Below are 21485 nucleotides of genomic sequence, written 5' to 3' on the forward strand. Positions count from 1 at the left end.
TTTCTTGAGCCTCTTATCCATGTTAGGAACTGTGGTCATTTTGTGGGCACTGAGGACAAAAAAAAATGGGTGTCACTGTCCAGCTCTCAAGGAATTCATAGACTAGCAGAAGAGGGAAACATACAAAGAGGGAGTGACACAATGAGTGCCACGCAACCAGCAGAGAGGCCTCCCGGATTCCAGAGGGGAGAGGGACTAACTCCATGCAAGGGAGCAGTGCACGGAGGCATGGTAACGTGAGCGTGTGTGTTAGGACGCAAGTGAGTGCTTTGTGTGGCTGGATCTCAGGGTACCTGGCAGAAAAAGTAAGGTAGGATTGTGAGTGGCATAAGAGCAGAAAAGGTAGACAGGAGACAGGACATGTCGGGAATTCCATGTTGTGCCAAGGAATCTGACTTTATTCCAAAGCTATTTTGAGAGTTTTGAATTTGTTTACTCATTCATTCAACCAATGTATTTTGAGCTCCTACGATATATATATATATATACACATGTTATATATGCATATTATGTTTAGGACACAGCTGAGGAAAAGGGGTTAAAGCTCCAGGGAATTCTCTTAGACCCCATTCATTCATCTCTCAGGTGTTTCTTGAGCCTCTTATCCATGTTAGGAACTGTGGTCATTTTTTGGCCACTGAGGACAAAAAAAGTGGGTGTCACTGTCCAGCTCTCAAGAAATATATATATGCATATACTATATATATATAGTATATGCATATTAATATATATGCATATGCTGCACAGTGCTGGGCTCTGAGTGTACCGTATTTAATAAATAATTATTTTCCTTGCTGTTATAGAACCAATAATACAGGAGACCCAAAGGAAGGTTGTGCGGCAGCTCCAGTCCTGGAGAGCTATGTGAATAGGAAGTTTTATTATAGCAAAGAGTGAAAACGATTCTGCTAACAATAGGTATATGTTTAAGCAAATCATAGTATATCCGTATAATGTAATATTATGTAACCATTAAAAATGATATTTATAAGCATAGAAGCATTTATGATGTTCCTTAATAGCATAGGAGAAATATTTATGATGCTCACTGGAAAAAGTGGGATAAAAGTCTATACAGAGGGGTATATATCCATGAAGAGAAACAATTATAAAAAATATCATAAAATATACAAAAATATTAATTATGACTTCTCGGTAGGGTGATTTTTCCACTACTTTAGACTTTTTCTGAACCAAAAAGCTTTGCTTTTCTTCCTCTTATGTATGTATTTATTTATTTATTTTGAGATAGGGTCTCATTCTGTTGCCCAGGCTGGAGTGCAGTGGCACAATCAGGGCTCGCTGCAGTCTCTGCTTCCTGGGCTCAAGCGATCCTCCTGCCTCCACCCCCTGAGTAGCTGGGACTACAGGCATGTGCCATTATGCCTGGCTAATATTTTTGTATTTTTAGTAGCAATGGGGTCTCACTGTGTTGCTCAGCCTGGCTCAAACTCCTGAGCTCAAGAGATCCTCCTGCCTCGGCTTTCCAAAGTGCTGGGATTACAGGCATGAGCCACCATGCCCAGCCACCGAAAGACATTTCTATTAAGCACATATTTACTTTTTCAGCCCAACATTTATGGTAAAAGTTGAGGGTGAGAAAAAACAAGAAAGACAGCTGTCTAGCTGACATACTTTAGGTGTCATCTCTCCTGGAGGGCTGGGCTAGTAGCATGACTTCTGTCCTAGGGAGTCCTTTGGGATCCATGCTGGTCTCTTCTTGGTCCCTTGGTCCCTGGAGGGATGTAGCAGCTGCCATCTGAGGGGGAAGCCCAGGCATAGAAGCATGCGGTGGAGTGAGCTCTCCGGTTGGCATGGCCAGCTGTCCTCGCCATAGACCCTGATTTGCTGTGTGACCTCAGGCAATTCAGCCTCCCCTCCAAGGTGACCCTTTACCCAGCTATCACCACCCTGGAGGAGACTTTCCAAAGGCATTTCCAGGAAACAGGTCTAGGAGGAGGATCCCAACCACAAGGGAAGCAGGTGCTCTTTTTCAAAATAGAGCCACACAACTCTCAACATCCTAGTTTTTTTTCTAACCTTCAGCCTCTTCCAAACGTGCTACCAACTAATATACATATATTTTTATCTTTTCTAGGAAATGATCGAAATGGCCTAGATTTCAACAGGCAGGTAAGAACTTGGGTCAGAAAGAAACGTTTATTCTATAAAATTTGGGCATCACCCATGCTGTCTGGTATGGAGGAAGACAAGATTAAGTACAGTTTGGGGGTGTTTATTCACAAACTCCAAGCTTTCAGGATCAAAGGACCTTGAGCTCAACCTCCCACCCCAACCCATGAGCCAATGTTGGGGTCTCTTCAGTACCCTCTCAAAAAAGGGCTGACAAATGGAGCACCTGTTTAGGGTAAACTTTATGCCAGATGTGGTCCAGAAATCTAAGACAACAGCTCTTTTCCTGTCAATGCTTAGCCTGAGTTGCCTCTTGGGTGACTGTTTGCATGAATTGACTGGGTACAGATGAATTTATGGAGCCATAAAGGATGAGGTTCTTGGGTTGTCACAGAGAATTCCTGATTTAAAGGAAGAAGCTAGAGAACATAACAGGAAACAGGCAGAAAGAGCTCAAAAAAGAGCAGGTAACCAGGCTCGGGAGCAATGTAGACATGCGCCTGGTGCCTTGCAAGGAAACCAAGTTGAATGAGGTTAGACTTAGTTAGGAAGGGCTTTGGGCAGAAGAAGGTGGTGTTGGAAAGACTGCAGGACAGATGGATGTGGATGTGTAAAGAGAAGGGGGAAGCCGAGGGAGAGGACTTGCCCTTGAGGTTGGAGGCTGATGGGAAGATGGTGGGGTGGGAGGTAGGACAGGGTGTGATGTCAGAAGCAGATGGCAGGAGTGGGAGAGTTTGTTGGGAGGAGAAAGGCTAAGCTGGAGCCAAGCAGGGAGCAATAATGGGAAGTCCTAGAGTGAGGGAGAGGGGTAAGAAACACAAAGTTAGAAAGCCTGGGTTTTCATCTCATTTCTGCCACTTACTAGGTGTATAACCTTAATCAAGTTATTTAATATTTTTGGTCTGAGTTTTCTCAACTGAAAAATTAATTTATTCCATAAATTTGGCAGTGGGGGAGTACTTGCACTATGCCAGGTATGGGAACACAAAATTAGGACATGGTCTCTGCCTTGAAGGAGCTCAAAGTCTAGTATAAGGACAGGGTGGAATGTCTACAGAGACAGGGAGAGGGAGAGACTTACTCTTAAGTGAATAATTATAATACAACCTCGTTTATGTTTTATTAGAGGTATGGAAAAAGCGTAAAATCAAATAGAAATAGGAACAGTTAATTCTTCCCAGGAGCTCAGAGCAGGCATCATGGATGAGGTGATATCTGAGTCTATCTCTGAAGGATGAGTAGGAATTTTTAGTCAGAGAAGAGTGACGTAGAAAGGGAGATGGCAAGAAGGAAGGAAAAGGGCTGCATTGGGTAATCACTAGGATTCCTCCCCTAGATTCTGCTATCCTGAGTCCGGATCTAGATGGAAGTCTAGGATGGAGGCTGGAGATCAAAGGCAGACTTAGGTTCTTCTCTTCCTTTATCTACAGAGAAATATGAAGTCACTGTTTTGTTTTTAAGACAGGCTATCACTCTGTTGCCCAGGCTGGAGTGCAGTGGTGCAATCACAGCTCACTACAGCCTTGACCTCTGGGGCTCAACCAATCCTCCCACCTCAGCCTCCCAAGTAGCTGAGATCACAGGCATGTACCACCATGCTTGGCTAATTTTCTGTATTTTTTGTAGAGGTGGGGTTTTGCCATCTTGCCCAGGCTGGTCTTGAATTCCTGGGCTCAAGCAATCCTCCCTCCTCAGCCTGCCAAAGTGCTGGGATTACAGGCGTGAGCCACAGTGCCTGGCCTGAAGTCACTATTAACATTTCCTAAAAGGCTGTTAATTCTGGGTACATTCTTCACAGTCAGAGAGAAGAATAATGTTGAGTCCTAAGCCAACACCTTTTAGGCAGGCAAATTCTGCAGTTTTATTCATCAGGAAGGCTGGGGAGTTTGCTAACAAATGAAAGCCAACTACCCTCCCTTTACACCTGAGAACTAAAACAGAGATAGGCTTCAATTAAAGAGAGCTCTAAGTTAGCTACAGAGAGGAAAGACTTCCAGCCAATGCAGTTTATTAAAACTACCAAGGGAGGGAAACTGTAGAGTCAGCATCTCACTCAAGGTCTTTAAATGTGAGACAGGTTCTTATCTCAGAGATAGTTTGGCCAGGTTTGCTTCAAGGGCAGGAAAATGGAGGAGATGCCCAAGGATTTTGTGATCCTGATGGATTCTGTGATCCTGATCCTAAACAGGTTGGGATGTGGCCTGGGCTCTGTGCTTTCTGCCCTGAGGACTCAGGATTCCCCAGCCCAGGGCCCACCTCTCCTGGCCCCAGCATCTTGGGACGAGATGCATAGGGAGGAGCCTCTTCCATACCAAGACACGGCAAGGCCAGCCTTCTGGGTAGGTGGCCAGCTTCACAGGCCCCATGGGCTTGGCTGCCCATGTGATTTGTTGGAAGCTTGAGACACGCTAGTGCTGGAGAGAAGGATGAGGGCAGCCCCTCTGACCCTGGGAGGCCCCTGACCCTTGGAACATTTTTGGGGTGTGATTTCCCCAAAAGGTGGCTGCTGCTGGGAGTGGGTCTTGCTGGAGTTTGTTTCCCTTGGATGAGCCTTGTGGGGTGGGTTGTCCCCTCCCTCTTCTGGGAGGGGTTTGGATTCTCATCACTGACAAGAACAAACATGACAGATCTTTCCTTTAAAGAAGGTGGAGGGAATTTTGGAGGAGGAGACACTCTGCCTGGTCACGTTCATTTACACACTCAGGCTGGAGCTCTCCTCTGCTCACACTCACACCAGCTCACCTGCAGGTCAGTGGGTGGGCACCCAGGACTTCCCAGGCCCCTGCTTGAGGGTCACACCCTCACACTTCACAGCAAGGGAAGCAAACTAAAACTTGCTGACCGCCAGGCTCGGGGCAAGGTGCTCCTGGCACTGTATCTCCTTTAATTCTCACTCTAAACCAGTGAGGTGGGTGATACAATCCTCATTTCATAAGTGAGAAAACTGCCTCCCAGGCAGCCCTGCCTTTTTCAGAGAAGGATTTGAGAGATTAAATAACCTGATGAAGTTCACACAATTGGTTGATGGGCTGAGCCAGGATTTGAACCCATATCTCTTTGACTCCAGAGCCCATTTTTCCCATGAGGCCTTGCCGCACCTGCCCTGCTCCCTGTGTCCACACACCATCCCTGGGGAGAGGCCTGGGAGCCAGAGATTGAGTGTGACCTCACCATGACTAACTGGGAGGAAATGGGAGGTAGAGGGAGTAGGGAGGGGAAGAAAGAATGGTTGTGTAGGAGCAGCCTCTGCATCTGACACAGACAAGGGGTTGGCAGACACAGGGGAGCAGAGAAAGAGCCACTGCCCTGGGTGAAGCTCCTGTTGCAAGGCCCCAGGCCAGTTGGTGCAGCTAGATTCTGGGTGAACCACAGTCCTGAAGTTGCATGAGCAAGGAACGCTCATGGCTCATCGGGAAGTTTCCACACTGAGCCTGTTAACTTCCTGGTCCCAGGAAGGCAGACTGAGTCTGTCTGGGGGAAAAGGGTGGGAAGGTCAAGGGACCCAGAAGCAAGGCCAACCCTCCATCACCAGGACAGATAAGATAGACTTGAGAGGCAACAGGCTAAGGCCCTGGATAGGGACTCAGAAGTCCTGGGTTCCGGTGCTGTCTGTCCCTCACTGGTTACTACCTTATACAAACCTCTTCTTTCTGGGGTTCTGTTTCCTGACAAATAAAATGGAAAAGCTTGGCTGAGATGCTGTCTAAGGCCCCAAACAGTCTGCATGTTACAGTGTCATTACTTATCTCTTGCCATATTTTGGCTGGTTAGTGGGACTCTGACTTCCACTCGACTTTCATTTTATTTTATTTTTCCATTGAAGAGAAATCAGGAAGAAAGTCACCCTTGAGCTGTAGAGAGTGAGGGGAAATATGTCACATGGAATTTTTCCAGCCTTTATGATTGCGTGTGAGCCAGTGAAAAGAATCATTTGAAATCTAGAGGGTGAAACAGAAGGACCCAGTAGGCTGAATCTAGGACCATGCGTTCAACCTTTGAATATGCAGCCATTCTTAAGTGCTGGATAGAGAGGTGTCCATTGTAAGAAGACAAACTGCAACGATGCATAGTGAATTCTGTGAGAGACATGAGAATGCTAAGCTCTACCTAAGGATATTACAGAAGAGATGGTGTCTGAAGTGGGTGGTGAGGGAAGAGTAGGGCTTTGACTAGCAGAGAGAGTTGGCAAGAATATTCCAGGCCTAGGGGATAGTGAGTTGTCTCCCTTGGTGGGTTAGGCCAGGCTATGAAGATGTTGAATGCCTAGCAAAGAAGTCTGGGGCTTATTCTGTGGGCAGTAAGGCACTCCTAGGTGTTCTCAAGCATGACTAGTTTCATTTACTAGAAGAGCATTGGAGGGGAGTGTGGGTGAGAAGGGAAGGGAGGATGAGTGATGAACTGATGCAAGAGAGGCCCAGTGGAATGCTGCTGTTGCCAGAAATGTGAAGGATACAGACAGAGCATGAAAGTTATGCACACATGCCAGGCGCAGTGGCTCGTACCTGTAATCCCAACACTTAGGGAGGCCTAGGTGGGTGGATCACCTGAGGTCATGAGTTCAAGACCAGCCTGGTCAACATGGCGAAACCCCATCTCTGCTAAAAAATACAAAAATTAGCTGGGTGTGGTGGCAGGTGCCTGTAATCCCAGCTACTCGGGAGGCTGAGGCAGGGAGAATCGCTTGAACCTGGGAGGTGGAGGTAGCAGTGAACTGAGATCATGCCACTGCACTCCAGCCTGGATGACAGAGCGAGACTCTGTCTCAAAAAAAAAAGAAAGAAAGAGAGAGAAAGAAAGAAAGAAAAGAAAAGAAAGGAAAAGAAAAAAGAAAAGAAAGAAAGAAGGAAATGCACACAAACATAGAGCCTGGCTGCCTGGCTGTGAATCCTGGCTCCAGCACTACCTGACCACGTGACCTTGGGCAAGTTCTCCAATCTCCATGTGCCTCAATCTTCTCATCTATGAAGTGGGGAGAATAGTGATATCTGTCTCACAGGGTTATCGTGAGGGACAAATGATGCGTAGGTACCTCTTAGACAAGTATCTTGAACATATACACTGTATATTTGCTATTATTATTACTATTTCAGTAGGCATGGAGAGACCCAGCTTTAAGAGATAATTCTGAGATAAGATCAGGAAGATTTTGGCAACAGACTGGGAATGGACAGCAAAGAAGAGGGGTGAGTTAAACATGGCTGAGAATTCTAGCTTGGGATGCTGAATATTGGTAGGACCTCAACCTATCATCAAGAAAAAAGGAGGTGAAACAAACTTATCCAGATGATGGGAGGAGAAGGAAGGGCAGAGAATGAGCTTTGGGTGCCAAATGCACGGCAAGAAATTTGGATCTGGAGCCCAGGAGACAGGCAGGACTGAAGATGTGTACTGGCGAGTTGCCACTGGATCATATTACATGGAGTGATGAGAGGGAATGGGGTTACCTGGGGAGGATGTGCAGAGTGGGAACAGGACCAAGGACAGACCTGGAGAAGGGCACTTAAGGGACAGGCTGTGGAGTGGATGTCTATAGATGAAACTAGGAAGGAAGGTCAAAGGGACAGGAGGGGAGCCATGCTCACAAAGGAGAGATGTTCATGAAGATGGGGAGAACCAACAGCATCAGAGCATACGGAGCAATACAGTAGAGTCTGAAGCCTAAAAGTTGGCTAGGAACTTGGCAGTCAGGCAGGCAAGGATAGCCTTTGCCTGGTGTCTGTCTGGTCCACAGTGAGAGTGGATGTCAAGCTTGCTGCAGCTGAGGGGTGAGTAGGAGTTAAGGAAATGATGGAGACTTGGATTGTAGAATTCCCTTTCGAGGAATAGGGTGATAAAGAGATGGAGGTGTTGGCTTAAGATGGAGGCAGTGTGAAGAGAAGGCTTTTGTGGAGGAAGGGGACTTGAGTGAGTGTGGCGTGGGAGAGCTAGGAAAGGCAGTCCAGGAGAAAGGAAAGAGGGACCTGGTGGTGGCAGTGGGAGGACCCCAGTGGAGGGCTCTTCTGAGAGGGAAGGAGGGTTGAGTGCCCTGGCAGCATGTTCAGGAGCCCAGGGCACAGCTGTCCTCGCCTGGAGTCTCTCCACTCCATTTCCTGCCCTTTGGGCCAACAGCTAACTTCAGAAGAACACTGGGAGGTAGAATTGGATTAAAGGGGTTTGGGGGTTCCAAAATGACAAGTGCATACCTAGGTGGCCTCACACCTGCTCTGTTCCGGTAACTTCTGGAACCCTCATCATCCAGGGCCATGGGTTTCCACCAGGCAGATCAGGACAGTGTTTTATGTATGTTGTTGAGCATTGTGTTGCTTGAAGACCTCCCAAAAGTCCTGTGAGGCCAGAAGAGAGTCTGAAGCAAGTTGGCAGCTGTCCTTGTCCCTACGTTTCCTGCCCCAAGAGGGGAGAATCAGTGGCGTGGGGTTTCCTCTTAGCCCCACACTTGGCAGCATTCTAAGCTCACCTGCACCAATGGCTCTCCCATGCCTGTTTCTGGACACCTGCGCCAGCTCGTCCTGAGGAGTTGCCCTGGTGTGCCCTAGTGTAGCATTTAGTTTTAAACCAACTGGGATTTTCCATCATTGTTTTGTTGAATGTGACCAACCAACTACCACGGTTCTCTAGCTGCTCCGAGTACAAACTGACTTGTAATTAATTGGCTCATTGGGGCGTCTTCTTTAAAATCAACAAGATTCAGGTACAGAAAGGTCTCCAAGGACCCAGAATGATGGAGAGGTTTCTTCAGGGAGGCCAGTGAGGGAGACGCAGGGACAGCAGTGCCAGGCCCTGGAGCTGGCAATGGAGGGTCTGCGGTGATGGTAGAGTAAGTCCCCCACCTGCCAGGAGCAGCCTCAGGACAGTAGGCACCAAAGCCACTGAGCCTGAGAGAGCAAGGGAGGGAATGAATAGGCCATGTTGGATTGTTTAGTTCCACAAACCTGCACTTAGTTGACTATTGGGAAGACACAGAAGAGTGCATCACGGTCCCTGCCCACAGGAGCTCCCAGCCCAGTGGGGAAGATGTAGGGTCTGCCACAGAGAGGGAGGTCAGTGGGGCTGGTTCAGAGGGCCTAAGAAAGCCATGCCAGGAGAATAGAGCCTCAGGGTAGTGGGTCCAATGGAGGGAGGCTCCGAGACCTCTTTGGGAGGATGAGAACTGAGGTCTGAAAGACTCTTGTTCCCCTGAGGATTGCTTGCTTCCACTCCAGGATCCAGCTTCCAGTCCTGTACTTCCTGGTGGACACAGGATTTGGGGGTGGTGGGGCAGGGCAGGGCGGGGCAGGCTAAGAAAGAGAAGAGGATGAGGAGCCAACAAACCACGTTTTGCTCAACCCTAAGCAGTACAGCTGGGTTTTTAGGGTCAGTCTGTGATAACCTCTCTCTCCCCTCCAAAATGTCAAAGCGGAAATTTAAATGCAGGAGCCTGACAGATAGAGCTATGTTGGAGATAGGGTTTTGATGCCTGGCCACAACAGGCTTTCTAAGACCTCACTGCAGAATTAAACACATCCACTAGGCACAGATAGAGCCGGCAGAAAACAGACCTAAAAGCACCCTCCTGGCCAGGTGCAGTGGCTCACACCTGAAATCCTAGCACTTTGGGAGGCCGAGGTGGGTGGATCACCTGAGGTCAGGAGTTCAAGACCAGCCTGGCCAACATGGTGAAACCCCACCTCTACAAAAAATACAAAATACAAAAAATACAAAAATATGCATTTTTTACTAAAAAAATACTAAAATACAAAAAATACAAAATATAAAAATAAAAATACTAAAAATACAAAATTACAAAAAAATACTAAAAATACCAACTAAAAATATAAAATACAAAAAACTTAGCTACTAAAAATCCAAAAAAATTTAGCCGGACATGGTGGTGCATGCCTGTAATCCCAGCTACTTGGGAGGCTGAGGCAGGAAAATCACTTGAACCCAGGAGGCAGAGGTTACAGTGAGCCGAGATCATGCCACTGCACTCCAGCCTGGGCGATAGAGCCAGACTCTGTCTCAAAAAATAAAAAATAAACAAATTTTAAAAAGCACCCTCCTAGTCAACAGGCAGATCTGAAGAGAAGGCCCATATGGGGCCAAGCCACACCCTCAACCTCCTTCTAACCCTGATGTTCTCAGTTTTATCAGATCCAGTGTCTCTTGTAATGAGGCTCCTGTAAAACCCCTTTAATATCTTAGAGTGAAATTTATAGAAAACATAGGCCAGGTGCGGTGCCTCATGCCTGTAATCCCAGCACTTTGGGAGGCTGAGGCAGGTGGGTCACCTGAGGTCAAGAGTTCCAGACCAGCCTGGCCAATGTAGTAAAACCCCATCTCTACTAAAAATGCACAAAAAAAATTAGCCAGGCCCAGTGGCTCATGCCTGTAGACCCAGCTACTCAGGAGGCTGAGGCACAAGAATCACTTGAATCCGGGAGGCAGAGGTTGCAGTGAGCTGAGATCACACCACTGCACTCCAGCATGGGCAACAGTGAGACTCTGTCACAAAAAAAGAAAAAATAGATATAAAAATAAAAATCAGTAATATTGTCTAATTTGAATAAAAAAGAAAAAGCAAAGTAATTAATAATAAAACAATGTGTATTTCAGCAAGTATATCCTTAGACACATTCCCCTAAAAGGTTTAATGAGACAGTAGGACGCTCATGCCTCTATGAATGTGACAGACACAAGTATAGGCTGATATTGGTATGCTATCCTGGCTGCTTAAAAGCCATGATCTTTCAAAATGTTAAACAACTCTTTGTAAAGCTCCAGCCAAATCTAATATTTCCTCGATTAACACAGAAAATGGCATCCCTGGGTAAAATGCATATTAAGAGTGTGCAAAAGATACTTTGTGTTTGCATAAAAAATGGAATTGGGTTTTGGGCTTTTATGATTATAGGCAGGCTGTTCACCGACACAGATGTCCGGTGGGGCACTTGAAAGTCATATAAAAAGTTGTATGGGAGGCAAAGAAGTGTTCATTTGATACTGTCTTCTACAGTGCAAGATGTCTAGAATACCTGCCCTCAGCCCAATAAATGCAAGCCACACCTCCTAATTATTAAGACAGCCAGAGAAACCGTGCCACAGATTTCAGAAAACATCTCCCAGGGTAGCTATGATCCCCAGTGAGAACGAGTGACCTTGACCCACCAAGGGGATAAGTCACTTCTCTTACCAGGAGAGAGAGCCAGATGTGACTGGCTGGAGACCTTCCACATAGAAATACAACACCAGGAAAAAGCGCCCCCAGAAAGAATGCATACAGCCTCTGCTCTCAGAGAACTTACTTGCTGTCTATCCAGTGAGGGAGATGGGTCTAAAAAATTCCTAAAAATGTCAGAGCAAGGAGTGTGTAAACCAGCGCCACCCCCAGGGGGAATGAGCTGGGCTGACTGAGTGATTAGGTGGGTATGGAGCAGAATGTTTAGGCAGGAGATAATTGGCAAGATGAAATAACTCTCCATGGACACAAGGGCCTGTCGGGGGGTGGAGGGCAAGGAAAGGGATAGCATTAGAAGAAATACCTGATAAAATGACAGGTTGATGGGTGCAGCAAACCACCATGGCACGTGTATACCTATGTAACAAACCTGCACATTCTGCACATGTATCCCAGAACTTAAAGTATATAAAAAAAGATCCCCTCTCCAAAGTGATGTCCCCATTGTCGTCAAGATACTATAATAATCATAGTATTTCTTGAACTCTGACTGTGTGCCAGGCATTGAGTATAAAAGGGTTTATATACTTTCTTTTGTTTAATATTTAGAGCAACCCTGTGAAGTAGTTGTTATCATTCCTATTCCATAGATGGGAAAACTGAGGCACTGAGAGGTTAGGGAATTTTCCCATCATAACACTGTTCACAGAGAAGTCTGTATTTAAAGACAGGCTTGCCAGACTCCCAACTCTGTGGTTCTCCCCACACCACTGCCTGCTTGTCTCGGGAGGAGGCCGTGTGATGTGGTGGTTCGGTCGTGTTGTCTGTATTGGTCAACTCCTCTGCGCCTCTGATTCCTCATGCGAAGATGAGAACAGTAAGAGTATCTATTTCCTAGGGATGGCGTAAGAATTAATAGAGTTAAGATCTATAAAGTACTTAGAATAATGTCTGGTATACAATAATGCACCAATAAACATTAGCTCTTATTATTTTCTGATGAATGAGAACCCATCATTTTCTCTACCACCCTTCTCCCTGTGTGGTTACTTAGGGGCTTGCACCAGGTTGGAGGGCTGCAGAGGCTATTAGAAAGGTAATTTTTTTCTGGAATCCATCATCTTCCAATCTCAGCCCCACCACCCTCTGCAAGCGTGGGCAGGGAAGCAGTTGGTAAACGTGTTTGTTTTTGGAGAGGTGGGAATTTGTCCTCTTTTGCCAGCCATGCTTGGTGCTTTGGCCTGAGGCTCAGGTGTCAACTGTTTCCTGTTTGTAGCCTGGGCAGCAGCCCCAGTACTGGGTGGACCAAGCCCTGTGGCGAGCCCCATAATGAACAGCACAGAGGAACAGGAACAGCTGTCTGGGTTCTCCAGAAGCCTGTGCCTAGGACTTGCTGGTCTGCCAGACAGCCCCAAACACCACCAGAAAGCCCCTCTGCAGCATGGGGTTTGGGCCTAGCTGGTTCCGGCTCCAGCACTGGCATGAGCTCTGCGTGCATTCTGGATGGGTAGTGGAGACCGAATGTGTTCCTCTTGGCTCAGGTGTTGGGTGGCGAACAGTGAGAATGAAGGAGGGAGAAGAAGGTTGGGGTCCGTCACCTGACTGTGCAGGAGCCAAAAAGTGGCTTCTCTCTGGAGATTTCAGTGAGTTGCCTTTGGTGGATGCAGACACTGGTGAGACTAAAAGCAGGGCCAGGCCTTCCCTTTTTCAAGCAGGCGTCTCTTTGGAGCAGGGCTTTTGAAAGGGAAGCTGGATTTAGCCCCAAACAATAACAGGGAAAGTTAATGCTATTTATTGAACCTTTAGTTTATAACAGGCACTGGGCTGAGTGCTTTGCAAGCAGTATCTCATTTAAACCTACAGCCACCCAGAGCAGTAGATTTTATATTTCCATTTTAAAGATGAAGAAACTGAGGCTAGGAGAGGTCAAGCAACCCGCTTAGAGCCAGAATTCAAACCAAAGTTGATGTGCTGTGCCAGGCACTTTACATTGGTGATATCTTAATTGAGATTACCTAATTAATCCTTACAACAGCCTGGTGAGGTAAGCATTATTCTTCGCGTTATATAGCTGGGGAAACTGTAGCTCAGAGAGGTTAAGTAACTTGCCCGAGGTGGAGCTCAGATGTAAGACAGGCCTGTCTGACTTTCTACCATACCAGGCTGCTTTTGAGAGAAAGAGGACAGACAGAGAGAGAGAGAGAAAGAGAGAGAGAGAGAGAGAGTGTGTGTGTGTGTGTGTGTGTGCACTCCTGCAAATGAGACATGACCTAATGTTACCCAGAGCCCCTCACTTGACATGTGTCCAGTACTTTTCCATGTTTCCAAAGCCTTGTCAGTCATACCAACACCCGCAGACCTCTTCTGGCTGAGGCTTGCCAGCTGAGATGTAGAGATAGTATCTGCAGGCTCGGGGAGGGTTGCCAGGTAAAGGGTGGGGTGGAGAAGGGTTCCCACCCAAAGAGGGTTCCCCTGGCCCTTCGAGAAGCCGCCTCCCTGGGCCTGTGCGTGAGAAGGGTCCAGGGAGGAGGCAGTGTTTGCCTGTGTGTGCCTGCAGGGAGGGGGCGGGCCCTGGCTTTCTCTTTGCCCCCAAGTCAAAGAGGGCTGTGCCTTTAGCTCTTGTAACCAACCAGAGAGTCGTCTTCTCCCAGAATCACTGCCTTGGCTAAAAATAAACTTTTTCCACCGTAAAGCTTCCTTCCCCCTAGTCTGGCCCTTAAGTGGCTTTGGAGGCCACCCTGGGTCTCAGGTGCTGTTTCTGTGTCCCTGTACACTTCCTACCTGATACCAGGTCACATCGAGTTTTATGTCCCTCTCTGCTTGACAACTTCCAGAGGGCTTCTCTGAGCCAATAGGTTTTTTTCCACTCACAAGAACTGTGTGAAGGGGGTGTTAGTACTCTCATTTAACAAAGAAGATAACTGAGGCTCAAACGGTTGAGTGGCCTGCAACTCAGTAGCAGAGCTGGGACTTACTCCATTCCCTTTACTCTGTGACTGCTGGATCACAGGGGCTGTGCTCACTACAGGTCTGTTATCTCCAAATCCATCTTGTCCCACTGATCACCGCTGCCTTCATGGTCCCCATACCCTCCTGGACCTCTGCTGCTTGTGTTCAGATCAAGTGTTGAGACTTCCCTCCCTTTTCCACCAAAGCCCTCTTGGCTCCCAACTGCTGAAGATACTTAGTTCACATCCTGCTGTGCTTTTCTTTCTTGGCAGCCCCTCCCCTACGCTGGCATCTACTCGTATTTCCTCCCGTATACTTCATCAGCACGGACTGCTGTGGGGTGTCCCTGGTTCCAGTCCTGTAGCAGACAGTGTGGTTGCAGATTGAGCTCTGGCATTGCACAGACCTGGCTTTGAATCTTGGCTCCACCAACAGAATCTGTGTAACCTGGTGACTTACGCTCTCCAAGCCTCAGTTTCCTCTTTGTTCAATGGGAGGAAAAATAGGATCAACTTTATAATGCTGTTAGGAGGAGGATTCAATGAGATCTTGAGTGTAGTGTCTTGGACACAGTAGACACTCAATAAATGTGAGTTGTTGTTGTTCCTATTGCAACAATTTAGCAGCAATATTGGTTCCAGTTGCCCCATTTCATATCCATGTGGCTCCAGTTCACCCCTTCTTCTTAGCTTTGCCCTTGGAAGGCTCTGAAGACCTCTGGTTCCTCCGTTTCCAGATGACAGTGCTGCTCAGATTCCCCCAACTGCTGGCCTTCTTCTGAGTGTTCTTACCTGTGCCCTTGTGCTTGACTCAGCCATTACTAAAGCAGTCATAAGAAAGCCATGCAAGACTCAGTCGGGGCCAGGCAAACACAGGCATGCCTCACTATACCTAACAGGGTGGTTTTTGAAATGTTGTATACAAATCAAAGTTCCATCAATGAAATATTATTTTCCTTCACCAGAGAACCTGCATTTAAAGAAATATTAGCCTGGGTGCAGTGGCTCATGCCTGTAATCCCAGCACTTTGGGAGGCTGAGGCTGGTGGATCACTTGAGGCTAGGAGTTCAAGACCAGGCTGGCCAACAGGCGAAACCCCGTCTCTACTAAAAATATAAAAATTAGCCAGGCATGGTGGTGGGCACCTGTAATGCCAGCTATTCTGGAGGCTGAGGCATGAGAATCACTTGAACCTGAGAGGCAGAGGTTGCAGTGAGCCAAGATAGCACCATTGCACTCCAGCCTGGGTGACAGAGACTCGGTCTCAAAAAAGAAACAAACAAAAAAGAGAGAAGTATTAGACTGAATCTTTTCAGAGAACAAAGAATGAATTTTTATGGTCAGTTAGAGCCAAACATCATCTATAGGCTTTGCTTAAAGCAAATTATACGTTAAGATTTTTATGTTTATATTTTCCCCCTTGATGACATCTCACAGTGTGTGATCCTAACAAGAAATTTTTTAAAACTTAACCTAGGCCACTACTGTGGATGGTTTCATCTGAGGGCTTGGAAGTGGGTTTTGCAGGCCACTTATGTAGCTGGCAAACTGAGTCTAGAAAGATTTGGATACCCAGTCACTGGCAGTAAACATGGGTTCCTGCGGAGGCCAATGGTGAAGAGCTGTGCCCCTGGCTCTGGGCCGGGACTTTTGCAAGTGTGGCTGAGAAGAGTGACCAAGCTGAACTTGGACTCTAAGGCGAGAGCTGCCAAGCCAGAGAAGGCTAACCACTCTGTCTGGGAGGGGGAAGCAGTGAAGCTGCCTGAAGACCAGGAGTCCCTCCCTAGGTGTCTGACATGAACCAGAACCAACTTCCTTTCCAAGGATTTGGTGCCTCCCTTAAGGTTGGCCTATCAGCATAGGAAGAGGGCAGCTTTCTGGCTATTTGGGGCACTCCCCAGACTGTGTAGAGGCTGCCCTTGCCCACGTGGCCTGGGAGGGATAGGTGCTTTTCTGGCATAAAACAAGGTATAGAGCAGCAGCGTCTGGGGTTTGTGACTTTGTCCAGGATGTGGCAACCCAGCAGCGATCCAGTGGGCTGCCCCGTCCTGCTCAGGCAGGCGTCTGAGGATCTGGGGAGTCCAAGTGCATAAGAGGCCTCCAGTTCCCCTCCTTCCCTGGGCCCTAAGGACTTCCAAGTACCACCTGGGAAGCAATGAGAATCCTGCCTGGAATGATGGAGGCTACCGAAAGCAGAGAGGAACAGAGAAGTAGGCGTCTTGATTCTGGTTTGCATGAGCCCTGACCCTAGCCTGCCCCCGCCCCCTCCCTTCTCCCCATTTCGCATCTCCCTCTCAGGTTCCTGTTCGTCTTTCCAAACTCAGTTCAAATGCCTCATTCTCCAACTTGCCCCCCCCCACCACTACCTCCACCTGTGTGCCTTAATAGGCTTCGTGTGTGTGTGTGTGTGTGTGTGTGTGTGTGTGTGTGTGTGTCTGCCCTGCCCACCAGTCAGTGGAATATTTGGGAAAAGGGTCTGTATAGTATTTATGGTAGAACAGTGCCTGCGCTGTTCAGTTACTGGTGCATTCAGTAAGTGTGTTCTAAATGAATGCATGGAAGCAAGCGGATCACTTGAGGTCAGGAGTTTGAGACCAGCCTGGCCAACATGGTGAAACCCCATCTCTACTAAAAATACAAAAAATTAGTGGGGCACGGTAGTGCACACCTGTAATCCCAGCTACTTGGGAGGCTGAGGCAGGAGAACCACTTGAACCTGGGAGGCAGAGATTGCAGTGAGCTGAGATCTTACCACAGCACTCCAGCCTGGGTGACAAGAGCAAGACTCTATCTCAAAAATAAATACATAAATTAAATAAGTAAATAAATGCACGGTTGGATTATTGGGCTGAACCTCTCCACCTGCCTATCACTCTGCTTCCTGGGGGCCGCGAATGCCCGTCTCCTCTGCTCTTCCGGCTGCTTTGTTCCCTGTTGTCTTTTCTCGCATCCAGTGATCCACAAAACCTGCCCCCTTTTCCCAGGAAGGTGAACTTGTTGGCTTTATGCAAATAGAGTGTGGAGTGGGCTCTATCCAATCGGCTCTGGTAAATATTGCCTAACCCACCACTTGCCGGCTGGGCCCGGGAGCTGTTTACAGAGGCATCTCAGTGTTGGCTCCGTGGTTGTTGGGTGCTAGGGCCTAGCCTCTAGGGACCTGGAGTGTGTGCAGGACTCTGACCAACCCAGTTTGAGGTTTGTAGTTAGGTCAGCTAACTATCCCAAGCCAGAACAGGGCTCTTACTAAACGCCCCTTAGGAAGTAACGTGGCCATCCTGGGGCTGCCCTCTCCTGGCCATTTGAATGGAAACAGTGTGGTTGGGGACATCCAGTGACACATGACATCACTGTAACATTATTTTTCATAAACTGTGGAGATAAATTTGGGTTGAGCCTTTAGCCCCGGGGTGAGTGTGAAACTCACAGACTCTTAGGGCTAATGGGTCCTTGAGGCCGTCTGTCCCCTGTTCTCAGCAGCATCCCACAGAGCCCCATTGCTCTGGCACAAGGCTGTCTCCCTCCCTTTAATCCTGTGTGTTGACACGTTTGTTTATTCATAATATAATGTCTTTTACCCCCAGCGGTGAAATTTAAAAGGAGAAATGGAGTGCAGGTGTACAGAACTAAATATATTCCATTTTTATCATTCAAGATTTTGCATTTTTGGTGTTAAAATATTTAGTGCATGTAATGAAATGAAGGTCAGAGTCGATGATGTTAGTTACTTTAATATTCTTATTTGGCAAAATAAAACAACTGTATCTGACTCTAAAAAAAACCAGTTTACTAATCATGAGCCTCAAAAGCCTAAGAAAGAGTGATTCCAGTATGACCTATGCCTCATACACAAATTCTGCTGACACCCCGTCAGATGGCCTGTGGTCCCAAGTCTCTGCCAAAGCTCATCCTGGGTTTTCAGACTTGCTACCAGCCCGCTCCAGGACTGAGTGGGTTGAAATGCTAGACGCCATCACCTCTCTTGGTCACTCTGCCCGCTTCTGTTTCAGGGCCTGTGGCTGTCCCAATCACATGGCAGCCCTTCAATATTTGAGAAGCGTCATCACCCTGAAATCATCCCTTTTCTGTGTAAATATCCGGGATCTGTAAATGATTCCATATGTTATGCTGCTGAATGCCTTCCTTAAACCAGTTATATACTTAATACATGAATACTTTCTTGTTATAAAAAAATTTCGTAATAGAGATTAAAAAGGAAGATTATTTTTATCCCTGTTCATGCTCAGTCCTCCTCCCAGAGGTAACTCCTTTTATCAGGGTAGTGTATATATGTCTGGAAGACTTTTTCTCTGGATATATATTACAAATGGAAAGGTATAAATTTTTGTGGCCTACACACATACGTACAAATTATACTGCATGTATTCTTTAGTGGCTTTTAAAATTTTAAAATAATATTTATAGGTTGTTTCATGGCAGTACATATAGAGTCATATGATTTTTGTTAATGACCACATAATGTTCTATTGTTTGGGGGTTTTTCTGTTTTTTTTCTGAGACGGAGTCTTGCTCTGTCACCCAGGCTGGAGTGCAGTGGTGCTATCTCGGCTCACTGCGACCTCCGCCCCCAGGGTTCAAGCAATTCTCGTGTCTCAGCCTCCCCAGTAGCTGGGATCACAGGCGCACACCACCATGCCTAGCTCATTTTTGTATTTTTTTAATAGCGATAGGGTTTTGCCATGTTGGCCAGGGTGGTCTGGAACTCCTGACCTCAAGTGATCTGCCTGCCTCGGCCTACCAGAGGGCTGGGATTACAGACGTGAGCCACTGCACCTGGCTTGTTCTATTGTTTTAACATAATCTTACTTTTCCATTCCCCAATCGATGGATATTAGGTTGCTTCCGATACTTTATTTTACAATGCTGTGATGAACTCCTTGAATTCGTCTGTGCCTTGTTGCCTTTACATGCATGTGCTTTGGTCTGCCAATCACTCCCTTTAAGTATGAGATCCACAAGTGTACAGCATAACACTCAATGCTCAGGTGAGATCCAGGCAGGCCAGAGCACGGTGCAACTATTTGTTCATCTAGCCATCCATTTACCCATTTGAATGTATTTATTGAGCAGGTACTATGCCTTTCTCTTGCCCTGATTTCTACTTGCGCCAGCTGCAAATAAGGCAGTAATGGGGCCTGCCCTCATAGAATGATGCAGTCCAGCACGGGAAACTCCCTCCATTCAGATACTCTCCTTCTGTTAGTACCGCCTATCCTATGGGGTTTTTTAAAGGTAATTATGTCACACTGTCAACTTAAATGCTCTTTGAGTCAGTTAATGCGTCTCAAGTCTTTTTTCATATAAATTGTTGTCTCAACTTGTGCAGTTAATTTTCATATTTCTAAGTAAAGGATTTTTATATTTGTTCCTATGTTTTATCTTATGACTTGCTTCCCTTCCTGCCATATGTTTGAGCTTTTTTTTTTTTTTTTTTGGTGAATCTTGATGTCTGTGCAGAGTATTAGCTGGCCCTGCTCCTCATGCAGACATGTAATAAGTATGCATGCTACATCTTCATCCACGTTACTGATAACATTCTTCGCCACAGTGGACCACAAGCGGGGTCCTGTGGCATACCATTGGAGATGTCCATCCTAGATGTCAGTGACCCATCGTTAATCAACCCCATCTCAGCCCATACCACCTCAGCTTGACCTCCAGGACAGTACCTAAATACATATTTACCTATTTCAATGATAGTATCTGTCTGATCCCCCATTCTAAAAACCTGATATGAAAGGAAATGAGCCTAGTTTGGCATGACTTTATAAGTCACATGATATGGTGGAAAGAGGGTTGATTTGGGGGATTGGGTCAGGCCTAGATTCAAGCTCTGCCACTTAGCTACATGGCCTTTGGGAACTCATTTGACTTCTCTGAGATTCAATTTCCTATATGCGAGGACTGTCAGACGTATTTATGCATTAGTACCACATACGTTTAATAAGCACTTACTAAGTGATGGACATCATGCACTGCGCTGGGCAGGCCATAGTAAGCAAGATAGGTCTCTCAGGTATTAAGTGTGCAAAATTCCTATCTTCAATCATTTTAGTGACAGAAATAAGGAAAGCCCTCCCTGGAATAGGTTTTCTAGACATTCAGCCCTAACCCTTGAGACCTGGGGATGTATTAGAGATTATTTCCCTTATATACATAGGGAAACTCAGATACACTGATAGAGTCCCTTGGCTCAAGTCCACTCAGCCTTTTGGTAACAAATTCGGTAGCTACTCCCTAGCCTTAGAGAATTTATCTTAAACTGTCAATTGAGTAGGTTCAGCCAACCCTTGTGCCTAGAGCCCTGTCCCCGGCTAATAGGCATAACAGGCTAGGCACATAGTTAATACAAATTAAGCCAAAGCAAAAGTCAAGTTAAAAGCACTGCTTCATGGCAGTGCTGCATTGCCTCACTTATCCAGAGAGCCAGTAGCCAACCTATTTAGACAGCTGACAGTAAGAAGGAAGCAAATGAGACTTCAAGCCAGGCCCTTTCTCAGAGCCTTAAACTTTTATTTTAGGGATAGTCTGCTGAGCTTAATGATTTGGTTTTTCTATCCCTTAGCAGATAAAAGTGCAAATTCAAGCTGGAATAGGGGATTGCTAGAAGCAAGCATACCAATAGAAGCAGAGATAAACTTGATTGTGAGAAAGGAAGAAAAAAAAAAAACTGGGAAAGGCAGAGCTCAGAGCTGAAAAAAATTGAAAGAAGGAAAACAAACAAACAAACAAAAACAAAAAACAAACAAACAAAAAGGCAGTCTGGGGCCATACAGTGCTACAGCCAACAAAGGTCAAACACATCAGTATCCCTGAGGGCATGGTTGCTTTTAAAACAAGTTTGAAATTATGACTCTGAGTCATTGACTAAATTTTCTTTCAGGTATGCTTTAAGACAAAATAGGGATGTATATGATACCTTTTAGCAAGATCTCTATTCAAAAAGAAACCAATAAATATCTATCCAAAACTGAAATAAAAGGCTTTGGAGCTTCAAGGGATAGACTTCTGTGACTGAAAATCCACTTCTTTAGGAAGGATTCCTGAGAAAATTCTAGGCATTTGAAAGGTATGCTGAATTTTAGATGACTTGAGTTCAAGTCACAGCTCTCCTGCTAGCCAATATGTGCCTTGGACAAATCTCTTACCATTTATGACCCTGTTTTCCACAAGCAGGAATAACATTACCTGCCTTTTCAATCTCATGAAAGTATTCTGAAAATCAACAGAA

At 46.4% G+C, this 21485-nt stretch overlaps 1 protein-coding gene across 4 annotated transcripts in view; it reads left to right on the forward strand.

Moving 5' to 3' along the window:
• Positions 1-21485, forward strand: part of POU2F3 (POU class 2 homeobox 3) — an 84138-nt gene that overhangs the window by 32331 nt on the left and 30322 nt on the right. For 2 of the 4 annotated variants that reach the window (XM_063636626.1, XM_055273495.2), the window contains exon 3: positions 2099-2133. The exons of 1 other annotated variant lie outside the window; for it this stretch is intronic. In XM_063636626.1, coding sequence (XP_063492696.1) covers positions 2099-2133 — 35 coding nt within the window. Of the gene's footprint in view, positions 1-870; positions 919-2098; positions 2134-21485 lie in introns of those variants that run through there. One more of the 4 variants, XM_063636628.1, reaches the window with a different exon arrangement.

The sequence above is a fragment of the Symphalangus syndactylus genome, chromosome 3, assembly GCF_028878055.3.
Source record: "Symphalangus syndactylus isolate Jambi chromosome 3, NHGRI_mSymSyn1-v2.1_pri, whole genome shotgun sequence".
In the NCBI taxonomy this organism is placed as follows: Eukaryota; Metazoa; Chordata; class Mammalia; order Primates; family Hylobatidae; genus Symphalangus; species Symphalangus syndactylus.